The sequence below is a fragment of the Somniosus microcephalus genome, chromosome 22 (genome assembly GCF_052327205.1).
Source record: "Somniosus microcephalus isolate GS21.2 chromosome 22, FLI_Smic_1.0, whole genome shotgun sequence".
NCBI lineage: Eukaryota > Metazoa > Chordata > Chondrichthyes > Squaliformes > Somniosidae > Somniosus > Somniosus microcephalus.
Genome location: NC_141008.1, coordinates 52,938,989 through 52,955,972, shown reverse-complemented (window position 1 = coordinate 52,955,972; position 16,984 = coordinate 52,938,989). Strand labels below are relative to the sequence as shown.

The window sequence follows — 16,984 nt, the reverse complement described above, 5'->3', positions numbered from 1 at the left end:
AAAAGCTGGAGATGTAACAGATATTAAGCAGGTGCAGAGGGGGGGGTGCGGTTTGGGAGGGGAGGAAGGAATAGAAAGAACACCCTGTACTTTTGTAAGAGGCAGGAAAGATAAAATGTTGCAAATGGGAATGGCAAAAATCATACTGCATGAAAAATGGGGGCAGGGATAATTATCTGAAATTGTTGAACTCAATGTTGAGTCCGGCAGGCTGTAAAGTGCCTAATCGAAAGATGAGGTGCTGTTCCTCGAGCTTACGTTGAGCTTATCCTTCTATTCCTTTCTCCCTCATGTGCTTATCTAGCTTATCTAGCTTCCCCTAGAATGCATCTATACTATTCACATCAATGACTCCCTGTGGTAGCGAGTACCACATTCTCACCACTCTCTGAGTAAAGAAGTTTACACTAAGATAGGTGGCATTGTAAGCAGTGTAGATGGAAGCATAAAACTTTAAAGAGATATTCATAGATTAAGTGAATGGGCAAAACTGTGGAAAATGTATTTCAATATAGGCAAGTGTGATGTCATTCACTTAGATGCTGCCTGACCTGCTGAGTATTTCCAGCAATTTCTGTTTTGATTATATGCAATATGAAAATCACACTCTTTGCAACCTAGAATCATAGAACCATAGAAAACTACAGCACGGAAGGAGGCCATTTCGGCTCATCGTGTCCGCGCCGGCCAACAAAGCCTAATCCCACTTCCCAGCTCTTTGTCCGTAGCCCTGCAGGTTAGAGCATCCCAAGTGCACATCCAAGTACTTTTTTAATGTGGTTAGGGTTCCTGCCTCTACCACCCTTTCAGGCAGTGAGTTCCAGACCCCCACAACCCTCTGGGTGAAGAAATTTCCCCTCAAATCCCCTCTAAACCTTCCCACAATTATTTTAAATCTGTGACCCCTGGTTTTTTGACCCCTCTGCTAAGGGAAATAGGTCCTTTCTATCCACTTTATCTATGCCCCTGATAACTTTATACACCTCAATAAGGTCTCCCCTCAGCCTCCTCTGTTCCAAGGAAAACAGACCCAGCCTATCCAGTCTGAAATCTGCAACCTCTTTGCAATTTAAGACTTTTGTGGAGTTTGGATGCTGTAAGCCACGCAATGGATCCGCACGTGGCATTGCCACTCGCCACCTCGGTTGCCAAGGCCTGTATCTCTTTCGGCTAGAGACGCGTCCTCCCGGTTGCTAGGGCTGGCCACCAATTATCGCGACAGCTCATGTTCGGGGCCGAGGCGGAGCGGCGGCGCCAAGGGGTGCGCGCGCGCATCTCGATCGTGATTGGTCAAGTGGGAAGTCGCCAGCTTGAAGCCGATTGGTTCACTAGCTTTCCCTTCCCACCCACGTGGTGTTGCCGGGGCGGGCGATCGTCCGGCCGCCAGCTGCTTTCTGATTGGCTGTCTCTCCGGGTGACAAACGGCCGCCTGCGGATTTGAAGCCTTGGAGTTAAAAAATCATGAAGGGAATTTTTTCTTCTTCTTCACCGAAAATCTGAAGTGATCTCTCAATAAATAATCTCTATCCCCCCCCCCCGCCATATCCGGATCGAACGAGAAAAATGTGAAGGAGAGCGAGAGATTATATAAAAAAATAAGTTGGTTCTGCATTGAATCGAAGGTGAAGGGGCGGCGGCGGCACTGCGGACCTGCCGGATCCGCCCTGAGAGGCACCGTCCCCGGCTAGCAACCTCACTGTGCTGCCGCTGCAGGCCGCAGGCCCCGGCCCAGGTAAACTTTGCTCTGCGAGGGAGGCCGCCGGCAACAATAAGCTGCAGTGACCCTGATCAGGTGCATCATTGTTGGGCCTTGCCTTGATGGGATTTATATTGCAACAGCCTGTGAGTTTCAAATGCATGTTTAATTTAATTCTTGTATGTATTTTATTATATAATATATGTGCTTTTAGATGCAGCCGAGACTCTGCAGTCAGTAAATTTCATCTAATCGGTTTTTTAAATTAAAGGATGAATCTTAAATATTGAGATTCTTTTTCTTAAAAGTTCAAAATCAATTTTGATTTGAAAGTCATGGAATTTTATGCATTTTATTTTTGAATATGTGCACTGGCACATATTCATGATGTGTGTGTCATTGGCTGCAAAAATTACATTTTTAAGCTGCATATTGGTGCTTTTTGGCCCACCTGGGCAGGCCTGTCTGCGGCTGTGTTCACAGTAATTGAGGGATTAATGATTCTACTGGTGATCCCATCGAGGTGCCAATGAAATGGGATAGTCTGCAGGTACATGGGTAAGCATAGAATCGTACAGCACAGAAGGAGGCCCAGCGTGCCTGTGCCGGCTCTTTGAAGGAGCTACCAATTAATCCTGCACCCCTGCTCTTTCCCCATAGCCCTGTAATTTTTTTTCCCCTTCAAGTATTTATCCAATTCCCTTTTTAAAAGTTAACTATTGAATCCGCTTCCACCACCCGTTCAGGCAGTGCATTCCAGATCATCATAACATGCTGCGTAAATTTATTTTTCCTCATCTCCCCTCTGGTTCTCTTGCCAATTATCTTAAATCTGTGTCCTCTGGTTACTGACCCATGTGCCAGTCGAGTAAATAAGGAGAAACTATCAAAACCCTTCATAATTTTGAACAGTCCTATCAAATATCCCCTTAACTTTTCTGCTCTGAGGAGATCAACCCCAGCTTTTCCAGTCTCTCCACATAACTGAAGTCCCTAATCCCTGGTACCATTCTAGTAAATCTCCTCTGCATCCTCTCCAAGGCCTTGACATCCTACCTAAAGTGTGCTGCCCAGAAATGGGCACAATACTTTAGCTGAGGCCTAACCAGTGATTTATAAAGCTTCAGCATATTCCTTGCTTTTACACGCTATGCCTCTATAAAGCCAAGGATCCCGTATGCTTTTTAACAGCCTTAGCAACTTGTCTTACACCTTCAAAGATCTGTGTATGTGAGGTCTCTCTGTTCTTGAACCCCTTTTAAAATTGTATAATGTTGTTTATATTGCCTCCCCTCATTCTTGCAAAATACGTCACCACACTTTTCTGCATTGAATTGCATTTGCCATGCGTCTGCCCATTTCACCAGTCTGTCTCTTTCTCATGAAGTCTGCTACTACAGGAAATTCTCTGTTAACCGGCAAAATGCAGGAGTAGGTTCAGGTAAGTTTTACTTCATATTAGTGGCAGTTCCTGGATCTGTGGCTGTGTAACTGGGGTTTGTGCAACAGGGATGCTTGGTCTGTGGCCGGAGTTCCTGCACATGTTGGGAAGCCTGGATTTGTTGCTGTGTACGGAGCTCTTGTACCTTTTAAACTATACCTCTCTGTAATCCGGACATTTTTGATAAACCGGCACCATGCCGGTCCCATTGGTGCCGGATAATAGAGTTTCCTGTATCCTCCTCACTGTTCACTACATTTCCAAGTTTTGTGTCATCTGCAAACTTTGAAATTATGCCCCCAATACCCAAGTCTATGTCATTAACATATATCAAAAAGAACAGTGCTCCTAACGCTGACCTCTGGGGGACACCACTGTATACTTCCCTACAGAATGAAAAACAACCGTTCACCATTACTCTCTGCTTTCTGTCTCTTAGCCAATTTTATATCCACACTTTCATCCCATGGACTTCAGTTTTGCTAACAAGTCTATTATGTGCCATTGGTGCCCTCCTTACAGTCAGCCCAGTTTTGCAATCTGGCAGACACTACCGGGGTTTGAGAGTAACTTCAGTATTTCAAATAGCTTTTGTTTTAAAATGGTACCAGATAGCTCAGTTAAAGGAGCTGAGCCAAACAGCCCAGGAATGTTCCGTGTTTGATCCCCGGCCTATGCTGAATTAGTTATCTCGGAGCATTGATACTGGTCTCTTTTGCTTTTGGACTAATGAGGAGAGAAAAATCCAGAGTTGATCATTATCCAGTGACTCCTGGGAGAAGGTGATCAATATCTGGTTTGACTGAAATAGCTCTTGAAATTGAATAACTTATGGACAGTCACTGAAACTTTATTCTCAAATGTGAAGCACTTGGGAGAGGTTGCCTAATGAACTGTACCCCAGAATAAGCTGTCAGGAGAGAATATAAAGGATTTTATGTTTTCTCCTGGTAATAAACAAGAAACTTATTTCTCCATACTATCTTTAGTCACATCAGAATCATTAGTCCATCACTGTGAATGTTCCTGCATATCAACAACTTAGATCCCACTGGCTGCCAACCTTTCAGTGCAAAAGCTAACTCTAACACCGGCTGTGTAGTCTAATACTTATCCTTTAACTATTTACCCACTTTCTTGCACTGCTACACCCTATAAGCAGACTGGCTTCTTATTCCCAGGCTTTCATCAATGCTGTTCTTTTGTCTGCTACAATTGTATGATCCTACCAAAGAGATGGCTGTCTTTCTCTTTGATTTTTCTGCCTCTCTGGCCTCTGCTCGTAGGACTTTTGGAGCCACCCTCCAAAAGATGCAGCTGAGATCAGAACTCAGCAGAGTATGGAAGCAAGTTTTGTTGTGTTTTGAGTTTTGCTTCAATTAAGTTTGTCCCAGTTCCCGGGTGTTACCTGAAGGGGGTGCTGGGGGGCTCGGTTTTACTTTGTCTTTCACTTTCACTTTCGGGTTCTGCCTTGCAGACAATGTGCTGTAATGTCCACCCACTTACTCAATAAATAGTAAAAGGTACATTCCGTCTCTATTCATTACTGTTCGGTCAAGATGCAATACTGGCGACGAGGCGGCTGTTGAACTCTCTAGAAGGACGGAGATAGACATGCGAACCTATAGCCGTGATATTGGAAATTGCGACGATGGGGCCACTCGGCTAGCAACATCAACGGCATTTTGATAGTTGGCTAGCTGCGATGTAGACGGCGGACAGAGTATTTTGCGGGCCAGGCAACTACCGTGAGTGTAGCTACCGTAACTCTGGCCGGAGGAGAAAAAGAATTTAAAAAAAAAAAAAGAAAAAGTCCATGGATCTTAAAGGGACAGTGCACATTAAAACTATGACGACCTTGGGACGTATTGAAGAGTTCTCTGGGGATAAGGACAGTTCATGGGAGGAATACGCAGAAAGACTGTGGTGTTTCCTTGAGGCCAATAATATTGACAAAGAAGAGAAGAAGCGCTCAGTGTTGCTAAGTGTATGCGGAGCTGCTACTTACTCCATCCTGCGTTCATTGGTGGCTCCTCGTAAACCTAGTAAGGTGGATTATGCTGATTTGATTGAGAAGCTGCAGAAACATTTTAACCCAAAACCCTCAGAGATTGTGCAGCGTTTCCATTTTCACAATTGTAAACAACAGCCTGGACAATCTATTTCAAGTTACATTGCTGAGTTGAGGAAACGCTCATTACATTGTAATTTTGGTGACCAGTTAGACAATATGCTCCGTGATCGGATTGTGTGTGGAGTGCTGGACTCGGCATTGCAGAGACAGCTGTTAGCGGAGAAGGCCCTGACGTTCCGACTGGCCGAGGAGAAGGCTTTAGCAGCAGAGGCTGCATCGATGAACACATGTATGCTCCGTACAGAGGCAGCACCATCTCAGGCCGCCGAGGAGGTGCACAAGACCACACACGCAGCTGCTGCTGCGAGAGACATGGAGGCAACTAAAGAGGTGGGAAGAAAATGTTTCCGCTGTGGGGCTCTCCATGGTTCCACTACATGCAAATTTTTGTCAGCGGTATGTCATTTCTGTAAGAAAAGAGGACACATAGCTCGTGTCTGCATGAAGAAATCTCAGGCTGCTGCAGCAGAGCCAACACAAGCATCGCAGACACACACCCTGACACTGGAGGACAACGATGAGTACACAGTGTATACCACGGAAGCTGAGCAGCTACCCCACAGACGGTGGGGATACACGGCAAATGTGATCATGAATGGGGCACCACTCTGCATGGAGGTGGATTCAGGCTCGGCGTGTTCGTTGATAAGTGAAGAGACTTACAATAGGCTGTGGCCAAGTGAACCCCCGGCGATGGCTCAGGTCAGTGGCGTGCTACGGCAGTGGTCCCAAGCTCAACTCCAGGTGCTGGGTATGATTCATGTGGAAGTTAAGTATCCGGCAGTCAAGGACACACTTCCACTTTATGTGCTGGCGGGGCAGGGCACAAGCCTGCTGGGCAGAGATTGGTTTGAGCCCCTAGGTATTGAAGTGACAGGAGTACACACGGTACAGCGACAGCCCATAATGCCTATGTTGGAGAACTATGAAGAGGTTTTTGGTGAGTTCGGGGCCTGTCTGGGACCGGCAGTCTCAATCGAAGTGGACCCAGGGGTAGCGCCTAAGTTCTTCAAGGCGCGACCAGTGCCTTTTGCGTTGCGCAAGAAGGTGGATGAGGCCCTGGATAAGCTGGTGAACCAAGGGGTTCTCTTGCCAGTGAAGAACTCCCATTGGGCCACCCCTATCGTGCCCATTGCAAAGAAGGATGGGGGCCTGCGAATCTGTGGAGATTACAGATGTACGGTTAATACTGCTGTGTTACCAGATGTGTATCCCTTACCAACAGTTACAGAGCTGTTTTCAACACTGGCTGGAGGCACTCTGTTCACCAAGCTGGATCTCAAGCAAGCATACCAGCAACTGGTCCTGGATGAAGAGTCAGCCGAGCCGTTGACAATCAACACCCACAGAGGACTTTTCCGTGCCACAAGGCTGCAGTTTGGGGTGTCTACGGCTATGGCAATCTTTCAGAGGTTCATGGACACCCTGTTGGCTGGTGTTCCGGGAGTTCAGCCTTACTTGGATGACATACTGATTACAGGCAAGACACAGGAAGCCCATGATGAGCGGCTGCAGGAAGTACTACGCCGGCTGGCTGAGGTAGGACTACGCCTTCAGAAGGAGAAATGTGTGTTCGCTGCCAATGGGGTGGAGTTCTTGGGATTCTGAGTGGACAAAGACGGTGTGCATCCGACTACGGAGAAGGTGGAGGCTATCAGGAGCGCTCCCACCCCCAAGAACAAGACTGAACTGCAGGCATTCCTCGGACTGTTAAACTTCTACAGTTGTTTTCTCAAGGGCAAAGCCACAATCTTAGAGCCACTGCACAGGCTGTTAGGCCAAGCAACAGTGTGGAACTGGACCTCAGCTCATGAAACAGCCTACAGACAGGCAAAGGAACTGCTACAAGCAGATAAGGTTCTGGCACACTATGATGAAAACAAGCCATTGGTGTTGGTGTGTGATGCCTCACCATACGGGCTGGGAGCTCTGTTGGGTCACATAGAGCCAGATGGCCGGGAAGCGCCTATCAGTTTTGCCTCAAGAACACTCAACAACGGAACGTAATTACGCCCAGATTGACAAGGAGGCCCTAGCCATCATATTTTGGGTAAAGAAGTTCAGCCAGTACCTGTTAGGGAGACAGTTCGTCATCTACACAGACCACAAGCCACTCTTGGGGCTCCTGCATCACTCCAAGCCCATGCCCCAGATCATATCACTGCGTATGCTTCGGTGGAGTCTGATGTTGGGGGCTTACAGTTATGAACTTTGCTACAGGCCTGGGAAGATGCTGGCTAATGCTGATGCTCTGAGTCGCTTGCCTTTGATCCGGCCGATGGCTGAGATGCCACCACCCCTGGAGGTGCTGCTACTGGAGGAGGCCCCACTCCATGCCCAGCGGATTGGCAGCCTCACACAGAAAGATCCAGTCTTCTCACGGGTGCTACACTGGCTGCTGCATAGCTGGCCCTCCGAGGTCCAGGAGGAGCATTTCAAGCCCTTCGTTCAGAGGCGCCATGAAATGTCTGCACACAAGAACTGCGTGCTCTGGGAAAGCCGTGTGGTGGTTCCTGCCGCCGCAAGAGAGGAGGTGCTGAAAATGCTGCATGACTCACACCCTGGGATTGTGCACATGAAGGCGTTGGCGAGAAGCTACGTCTGGTGGCCGGGGTTGGACCGAGACGTGGAGGAGGTGGTAAAGAGCTGTGAGACATGTCAGCTGACTCTCCATAGCCCATCCAAGGCTCCCCTTCACCCCTGGGAGTGGACCACTCGTAAATGGTCAAGACTCCACATTGACTTTGCAGGGCCATTTCAGGGGAAGGTCTTTTTGATAGTGATGGATTATCATTCGAAATGGCTGGAGGTGGCTATCATGAGCTCCATGACATCCAGTGCAGTGATCAACGCGTTGCGTTTGCTGTTTGCCACACATGGGGTCCCGACGTGCTGGTTTCGGACAATGGAGCAGCCTTCACGTCAGCGGAGTTCAAGGCTTTTGCAGGCAGAAACGGGATCCGCCACGTGACCACAGCGCCCTATCACCCCTCCACAGCGCCCTATCACCTCTCCACAGCGCCCTATCACCCCTCCTCTAACGGGCAGGCAGAGAGGATGGTGCAAACCACAAAAGAGGCACTGGTGAGGATATCGGGGGGGGGGGGACTGGCAAACCAGATTGGCCAGGTTCCTGTTATCACAGCATACCACATCAAACTCGGGAACGGGGAAGAGTCCTGCCGAGATGCTGATGGGTCGCCAGCTGGCGACTGCACTGGACCGGCTACACCCGGACTACAGGGATGAGATGCACACAAAGCAAGAGGAGCTGGCTAAGAAGCACCAGGGCACCGCCAGGCAGTTCGAGCCGTCAGAGATTGTGTTTGCCCGTTGCTATGCAGGAGGAGACAAATGGATGCCTGCCGTGGTGGAGCAGGCCACAGGTCCCCTGTCGTACAGCGTCCGTACACCTGATGGCCAGCTACACAGACGCCACGTAGACCAGCTACACAGACGCCACGTAGACCAGCTACGGGGTCGTACTCCGGTGAGAATAACAGAGACGTCACAGGCTAGGCTATTGTCTCCGCCACCTCTGCCAGGCAGTGACGGCCTGCTTCCTGCAACGACGACGGAAGCCACATCGACAGAAGGTGTCACGGAGTCATCAGCCACGGAGGAAGGTTTTCCTGCGGCTAGCAGTGGCACCCCGACTATGCCTGTCCAGCGGCGCTCAAGTCGGGTTAGATTCCGTCCCAGACGCCTGGAGGACTAAGGGGTTTTATCTGGGAGAAAGGAGTGTTGTGTTTTGAGTTTTGCTTCAATTAAGTTTGTCCCAGTTCCCGGGTGTTACCTGAAGGGGGTGCTGGGGGGCTCGATTTTACTTTGTCTGCAAGGCAGAACCCGAAAGTGAAAGAGAATGTGCTGTAATGTCCACCCATTTACTCAATAAATAGTAAAAGGTACATTCCATCTCCTCTATTCATTACTGTTCGGTCAAGATGCAATAAGTTTATATCCCACCATTCTTTGGCATTGTATGTCAGTGGAACCACTGCACTGTCCAAAGTATGCAGTGTACTTTCTAAAAATCGCCAACACCTTTAAGTGAATTTGAGGCTCTAATTTTTTCCCCTAAATTTTCTCTCTTTACTGGAAACAGCAAATCCTGAGGTAAGATTTCATGGATGTTGGCAGTACTCTGTTATTTTGCCTAAGTGGTCATTCTTAATGTGAGTTTAGATGATTGTTAATAAGCCATTTGACTCTTGGGGGGCATCGCAGCCAAGCCACGGGGAAGGGCTGAGGGCTTCAGAGATGAACCTGACCTTATCCTCGGTCAATGCCCACACTCACGCAGAGGCCACTGGATAGCGAGCAGGAACTTTTTTTCCTCCCTTTTTAGCCAAGAGGTTCTGAAGCCAACTGTGTCACCCCTTTGCCATGTCCGCTCAGATGTGCTAACTTGGCACGGTTCAGGAATCAAACCTGGGAATATTCACCACCAAATCAGGAAATTAATTGATCTCTTGAGCCGTCAGTGGACCCTACAAGGCTATTGTGGTAAACCACTGTTTGTATTCCTGTTTGTCCTGTTTGTATTCCACTGTGTACATGCCTGGACATGCCTCGGCTGACTCCTCCCACAGGTCCTAGTATAAAGGTGACTGCTCCCCAGCCCTTGGTATCCTGGACCGGTCGACCACTCAAGGCAGACCTCCACTCTGTTGTTAATAAAAGCCTTTAGTTACTCTTCTAACTCTCAGTCTTTTATGAGTAATTGATAGCGCATCAGCTATAATCAAGTTGCATGGTTCAGATGGCAACTGGAAAGCTCACCGACCTGAAACATTAACTCTTTCTCTCTCCACAGATGCTGTATGACCGGCTGAGTATTTTCCAGCATTTTCTGTTTTTATTTAAGGTGGCAGTTAATTGATTGAACTTTTGTGGTCTTGGCTTTATAACCTCTTCTAAAACCCTTCATGAGATTACTACTTTGTAATGACTTCCAAGAATCCATTACCCTCTGTGTAGTTGATTGTAGAATCAAAATATAATTTATGCTGAACATATTTACTGGTAATTAAGTATTATTGCTCAGGATTGCAGTATACTACAATTGAGTCCCAACATTCAATGTTGGTGTCATCGCGCATCAACACAGAAATACAGGCTGTGACCATAGAATCATACAGCACAGAAGGAGGCCATTCGGCCCATCGTGCCTGTGCCGGCTCTATGAAAGAGCTATCCAATTAGTCCCACTCAGCTGCTCTTTCTCCATAGCCCTGCAAAATTTTCCCTTTCAAGTATATATCTAATTCCATTTTTGGAAGTTACTATTGAATCTGCTTCCACCATCCTTTCAGGCAATGTATTCCAGATCATCATAACTCGCTGAATAAAAGAAATTCTCCTCACCCCCCCCCCCCCCCCCCGGTTCTTTTTGCCAATTATCTTAAATCTGTGTCCTCTGGTTATCGATCCACCCGCCCATGGAAACAGTTTCATTTTATTTGTCAAACCGCCTCTATCAAATCTCACCGTAACCATCTCCGCTCTGAAGAGAAGAATCCCAGTTTCTCTAGCCTCTCCACATAGCTGAAGCTCCCTCTTCCCTGGTACCATTCTGGTAAATCTCCGCTGTACTCTTTCCAAGGCCTTAATATCCGTCCTAAAGTGTGGTGCCCATCTGCCATGAACAATCATTGGCCAAAAAAGACCCAAAACTCAATTAAAATGAATTGTGAGCTTCACAGCATACAGTAGCTTACAAAGCCACAAGTGACCATGAGGGTGCAGCTTCATCTCTAGTTTCAACTGAAGGTGTTGAACATGATTTAGGAATTTACAGCCTTTGGCTGAGAGATTACTGCTTGCAATCACTTACAGTATATTCTATACATTAATGTTTCTAATGTTGTGGTATAACACTTTAATAACTTGCCCTGCACAGTCGTCTTTGCAATTTTTTTTTTACAAAGTTTATTCTTTTATGCAAGTAACTTTTGTTTCTACATTTCCCTGTAGTAGTTGCCCAGTGCCTTGCACCAGGGCTGATTGAAAGCATGAATGCTTCTGGTAGTGCAACTAAGACGTGACCAAGAGTGGCCTGGGTTGACTGGACCTCCCAGTTTCCCCCGTTCCCTGTGGGGAAGTGCCTGGACTCCACTTAGTGTGTGTACGCATGGCAACACAGGCGAGGTCAGTAACTTGTGGTGCAGGGGACTCTGAGCCTACATCCTACTCTTCTGTGCAAGGTGTATGGATCACTATGCTGCCCGTCGCAACCAATCGATTGACTTGTATAAATAAGTTTGTTTCCAGTCATCGGATCGGTCTGCGGGAGATTTGACTGTTAATGTACAATTGATCACGGCGTTACTCGCAACCAATATTCGTGCTCCCACCCTGACTCGCTGTACAGTTAGAGTCCCTGAACTTTTCCGGTATTTCCCAAGCCCTGAAGTTCATTGCTCCAAAGTCATACCAATATGGATTTGTTTTGAATGTAAGCTCAGCTGCCAAATTGAATTATAATTTTGCGTGGTTGTTCTGTGCATTGTACGGGTAATGGTTGAAACTGCACCTCTTGTGTGAGAATAGCTATTGTAGATGTACATCCATTGTACAATGTAGAAGCAAAATGGTCAGGGAAATAGTACATCTTTTAAGTTGTAGACTTTTGTACATGTATTTTAAAAATAATGAAGCACTGAGTACACCAAGTATGTTTTCTGTTACATTGCTGGCAGCCTTTGAAAAATAACGAGCTGTACAAATTTTCTGTGGAACATGATGAACACAGAATATCTCCCTTGCTGTTTCAAGAAATTCCTTTCAGACAAATAGGTTTGTTCTTTTACTCCCAATAATGCTGCCTTGCCACCTGGTTAATTGCATCATTTTTAAGACCTTACTTGGTTGTCCTCAGTCAGAGCTGCCATTTTTGCAATGTTTCTGCAGTTCATTGTGAAACGGTGGGGTTTTGCCTAAGCTACTGTTCGGGTGGGTTTATTGAGAAAATAATGTGCTGAAGTAGAAATCTGGGCCAGCTACTATACATTCCAATAATCAAACTTGTACTACAAGCAAACTAGATTGGCTGCTTTTATAAAAAAAAAAAGTCTGAAGTTCTTCCAGGATCTCTTGGCAAGTTCTTAGAAAGGCAGTATACACACCACATTCTTCTAATGACGGTCTATCTACCACGTTTCCCATTTAGTGGCAGTGAATAGGAAACTGAAGACCATGAGAAATTCCCTGGATTATACAATTTTTTTGCCTTTTGAAGTTCATGTTCCTTGAAGTTGGTATCGCCCATCAGCTTGGGTTTCATTCGGCACCAAAGCAACAATGGTGTCCTACTCTACAATGATGACAGCAATTCAACTGGATGTCCACTTGATTAACAATTGAAGAAGAAAGGGTTGTCTGCATCCGACAGTTAATTCCGACTCGAGCACACCCCAACCCCAATAGTATGATTTGACAAATCAATTGCAAACAACACCTATACTGTGTCAAATAAAAACAGAAAATGCTGGAAATACACAGTAGATCAGGCAGCATCTGTGGAGAGAGAGAAACAGCTAATGTTTCAGGTCGATGACCTTGCATCAGAACCTATACTGTGTGACCGATAACAGAATTAGAATTTAAGACCCACCTTCAGAGTTAACTTACAATTTCTTTGCTCAAACAAAGCTCTCTGTGCTCTTCACAGACAAAGCACCTCTGAGCTGCCATCAGTTTTTTTTTCCAGTCAGACGACAGAGGCCATCTTAATAGTTACTACAATTTTAAAATGACACATGTACAGGGTAATGTGCGTCTCACAGGATAAAAATTCTACCTTCGTCGCTGGTGTATTTCGGTACCCAGCCTTTGAAATACTGCAAAGATGGCACCTCTGATAAAGTGGCTAACCCTTGCATGTTGAATACTTTGGAAAAAGTCATTAAAAAAAACATGGTGTGTTGCTCTTAGCTTACATTTTACTAGCTGTGCCGAACTACCTTACTCAATTACAGAAATTTCCCCCCCACCCACTCTCCAACATACTCCTGGATAAGCCCATTCTAAGGGTTTACTTTGGAGTGTTTAAGCAGCCTTCATTGAAATTCATGGTGCGTCTTCTCTTTATTCCCCTCACCCCAGTGCCAATTGCTGTTCCTTACTAAACTCATTAGTACTTTGGACTGTTACTTGGAACAACTAACGGTTTTCTGTTGTCGACTGTGTAGTATATTACCATGACTGAAGGTTATAAGTTCACACAGTACGGTATTTAATACATGACTAGTGGTAGCCGCAGTGGAATCAAAGAGAGTATTGTATGTAGTTGCTTAACATGCAGGACTTCACAGTGGTGGACATTTGAAGTGGCTGTGTGGTTTGTTACAGAATTGCAAGGGAATGCATTACCCAAGCTATCTGTGGCAAGATACTTTAGAGAGAATTGTGGCTATTTTTGACTTTCAAGTGTGAGAGGTTTACTAAAATGCAATCTTTAGTTAAGCGTACAGAAGTGTTACTGCATAATTTAAAACTTTTTTTAAAATGCTCAACATTTTGAAAATTAGGCCGTCTGTTTCCTCTTTCAGCCTCTTTCCAAGCTGTCTGAAAATGGATTCAGGCTGTAGGTGGGGAAGAGCATGGCTTGGCCCACCAGTATGTAAAACAGCGGTTCTAGCCGGCTAGCAAAAGTGCATCTCTCACTCTAACTTCAAAAAATATATATAATTAAAACCAAAAGTTTTGGCTATTGGGCAGTGGAATCGTATTGTTATAGTCTTGGAATTATGTTAGTCCTGTAAAATCTCTTTGGAGAACTGACTTTGATTTTTTTTTAGTTGTGCAGCAGATTCCATCTTCATCGGTCCCAAGATACACCTATAGGATCTGCAGCACGCAGCATAGAGCGAAAATGGATGAGCAAAGTGTTGAAGTAAGGAAAATACTTTGTAATTTTGTTGGTGATTAAAGTCACTGGGCAGCATGGCTTCAAAAGCTGCTGCTTAATTTTTTTTTAATCACCCATTTCTTTTGTGTCTTTGTTCCATGTTTCTCACTGTTACCGCTCATCTCTTCGACCAGGAGAATAGAATGCAATGGTTTTGCACTGTGGAACAGTTTCATTGCCATTCTGTGATCAGCTAAATGCACTTGTACTGAGGAAAGCTGTCTGTCCTAGCAACTGTCTGATTTTAGTTGTTTGACCGCAAGTTATTAAAAATAATAAAATCTAGCGTGCACTTGCTGTGGTGCCTCACAATGCTCTATGAATTGATAGAAATTAATTAACAGGAGCTCCGCCCATAGCTTAGTGGGATAAGGATAAATCTCATAGTTTCAGGTTAAGGGGTCGGATATTTAAGACTGAGATGAGGAGGAATTTCTTCACTCAGAGGGTTGTGAATCTTTGGAATTCTCTGCCCCAGAGGGCTGTGGATATTGAATCGTTGAGTATATTCAAAACTGAGATAGATAGATTTTTGGATTCTAGGGGAATCAAGGGATATGGGGATTGGGCAGGAAAGTGGCATTGAGGTTGAAGATCAGCCATGATCTTATTGAATGGCAGAGCAGGCCTTGGTGTGCCGGGACTAAAAAAAAAAGGACCGATCTGCCTTGGTTCCTGCTTTTGATCACTGCCCGTTACAGCTGCTGGAAATTGCATATTTGCAGATGAAGTGCAAGCAGGTTTGGATTTGGCTGTGATGCCCTTCATGTGTGAAAAACCAGGCTGTACATCAGTGAACAGTAATGTGCTTCTGTAAAACCTGGAAGACTGCTAAACAGATTCATAATTATTCATTTGTTTAAAGCCTTGTCATGTATGTGAGTCTTGCATCACAAAGGGTCAGTTAAAGCTTGCCTAAAAGCCATAAGGATGGTTGGTGTGGGAAATGAAAAGTGGCTTGTGCCTCACACCTAATTAATGTTGTATCTAACCTGAGAGTGATTGTTAACAAAACTATACTGGGAAAGGACCAACATTAGCACAGTTTTCTTATACCACGTAAGAACGCACCACCTGTCTGATGATCAGTGAGCCATAGATTGATATTTCAAGGAGTTTGAAGTCCCAAGAAACCACACACATCATGGCTCCTTTTTTAAATTCAGGTTTTTCAAAACCCCCGCACTCCATAAGTAGAGAAGATACTGTGTCAGATTACACTGGTGGTGCTTTATCCTGGGAAATGGCATGTGCCGGAAAGAATAGTAACATTAAAAGGCATGAATTAGATATCCAGCTTGGCAGAGGATAGTGTAATGCTGCCGAGTCTAGTTGTTTAAAAATGTTAAGCAGAAACTGCTCGTCATTCAGGCATACTGATAGTTTCTGCTGTGATTGCAGAAACCGACTCTTTGTTTGAAAAGAGTGACCTAATGTTGGTCCCTTTCCAGACTAATAAGCATAAGAAATTTCGAGTGTTTCAATGATGGGACACAATTTTAAAATAACACACTCTGATTTATTGATCACTTGGAGATTAAAGCATCAATGCACCATTGTAATTGAGCTTTGAAGTTTAGTTTGTCTAGTGGAAACTTTCAACTTCCAAACCTGTTTAATTCCACTTCCCTTAACCATGAACTAACAATCATTGTTTTCTCTTGCCCAGCACCTCGTTGCTGCAAACATTGCACAGTTATGTACTTCCTTCCAAAAAAAATGCTGCTTTGATACACCCAAAGCTCTGAAGAGGAATTTTAGACAAGATTGCTGCTGACAAAGGGTTTTGATATCTGCAGTAACTGATGCATGTTTTGCAAGCCATGCAGTATCCAGTTAAATAATCCTTTTTGCCTTTATTTTTTTTTCCAGAGCATTGCAGAGGTGTTCAGGTGCTTTATTTGTATGGAGAAGTTACGTGATGCCCGGCTCTGTCCACACTGCTCAAAGCTTTGTTGTTTCAGTTGCATAAGGGTAAGAACCTGCTATATTCTGAGCTAGAGGTTGCTGTCGGGTGTATGTACAAACCTACAAAAAAGGATGGGAAAAACTATGTGGTCCATTTAAGCCTGCCCCATCCAGACACAGTACATCGATCTGTAACTCCCCGCTGCCACCGCCTCCCCCCCCCCCCCCCCCCCCCCCAAACCCCGGTTATACCATTTCCTTAAGACAACTCCACCCCAGAAATGAAAGCTTGTAAGAAAGCCACTATAAAATGGTTTGGCTGTTCCTAGTGGCTAGCTTGCATGCTTTTAGCAAAGACCTAGGAAAGGCACCCTACTTGCTCTACCTTTTCGGTTGCGAATGATACAGGAGCCCTAATAGTTGGGGAGAAAATGTGAATTGTGGAAGAGAACGATAAGTCGAGGAGGCTTCATCTTGCACCATTGGATGCGTGCACGTGCGGCTTGCTAGCTCACAGCTTTTAATCCAAGCAGACAGTTTCATTACTTTGCTATGTGGAGCCAAATATATAACCTATTTTATCATGCAGTGGAGTTCTTGAGCCTTGACCTATGCAGTGAAGGATTAGAGAGCTGTTATTGGGGAGGGAAGGATTAGAATAAAAGTTATTGAGTGAAAGGCAGCTGCAGTCCTGAATGGGAAAGGTGCTGGAAGTCTTCCAGTGTCACTGGGTTGTTGATATGCTGTGTGAGTTTTCTGTAGCTCAGTGTTACAATGCCATGAAGCAGTGCTGTTTTTGGAACCATTGTTCTAATTCCAACAGTATGGGAATGAGCCAGAAAGATCTAATCTCCCCCTGACATGATTAAATTCTTTTTTTAGCGGACTGTCCGA

General features: G+C 45.4%; 1 protein-coding gene across 6 annotated transcripts in view; it reads left to right on the top strand.

The window, feature by feature from the left end:
* Window positions 1–1,349: 1,349 nt before the first annotated feature.
* Window positions 1,350–16,984, top strand: part of trim37 (tripartite motif containing 37) — a 101,136-nt gene continuing 85,501 nt past the window's right edge. For 2 of the 6 annotated variants that reach the window (XM_085964750.1, XM_085964746.1), the window contains exons 1-3: window positions 1,351–1,842; window positions 14,073–14,167; window positions 16,055–16,156. In XM_085964750.1, coding sequence (XP_085820876.1) covers window positions 14,147–14,167; window positions 16,055–16,156 — 123 coding nt within the window. In that variant the 5' untranslated portion in view covers window positions 1,351–1,842; window positions 14,073–14,146. Of the gene's footprint in view, window positions 1,843–11,247; window positions 11,422–11,971; window positions 12,070–14,072; window positions 14,168–16,054; window positions 16,157–16,984 lie in introns of those variants that run through there. The other 4 variants (XM_085964747.1, XM_085964749.1, XM_085964748.1 and 1 more) reach the window with 4 other exon arrangements.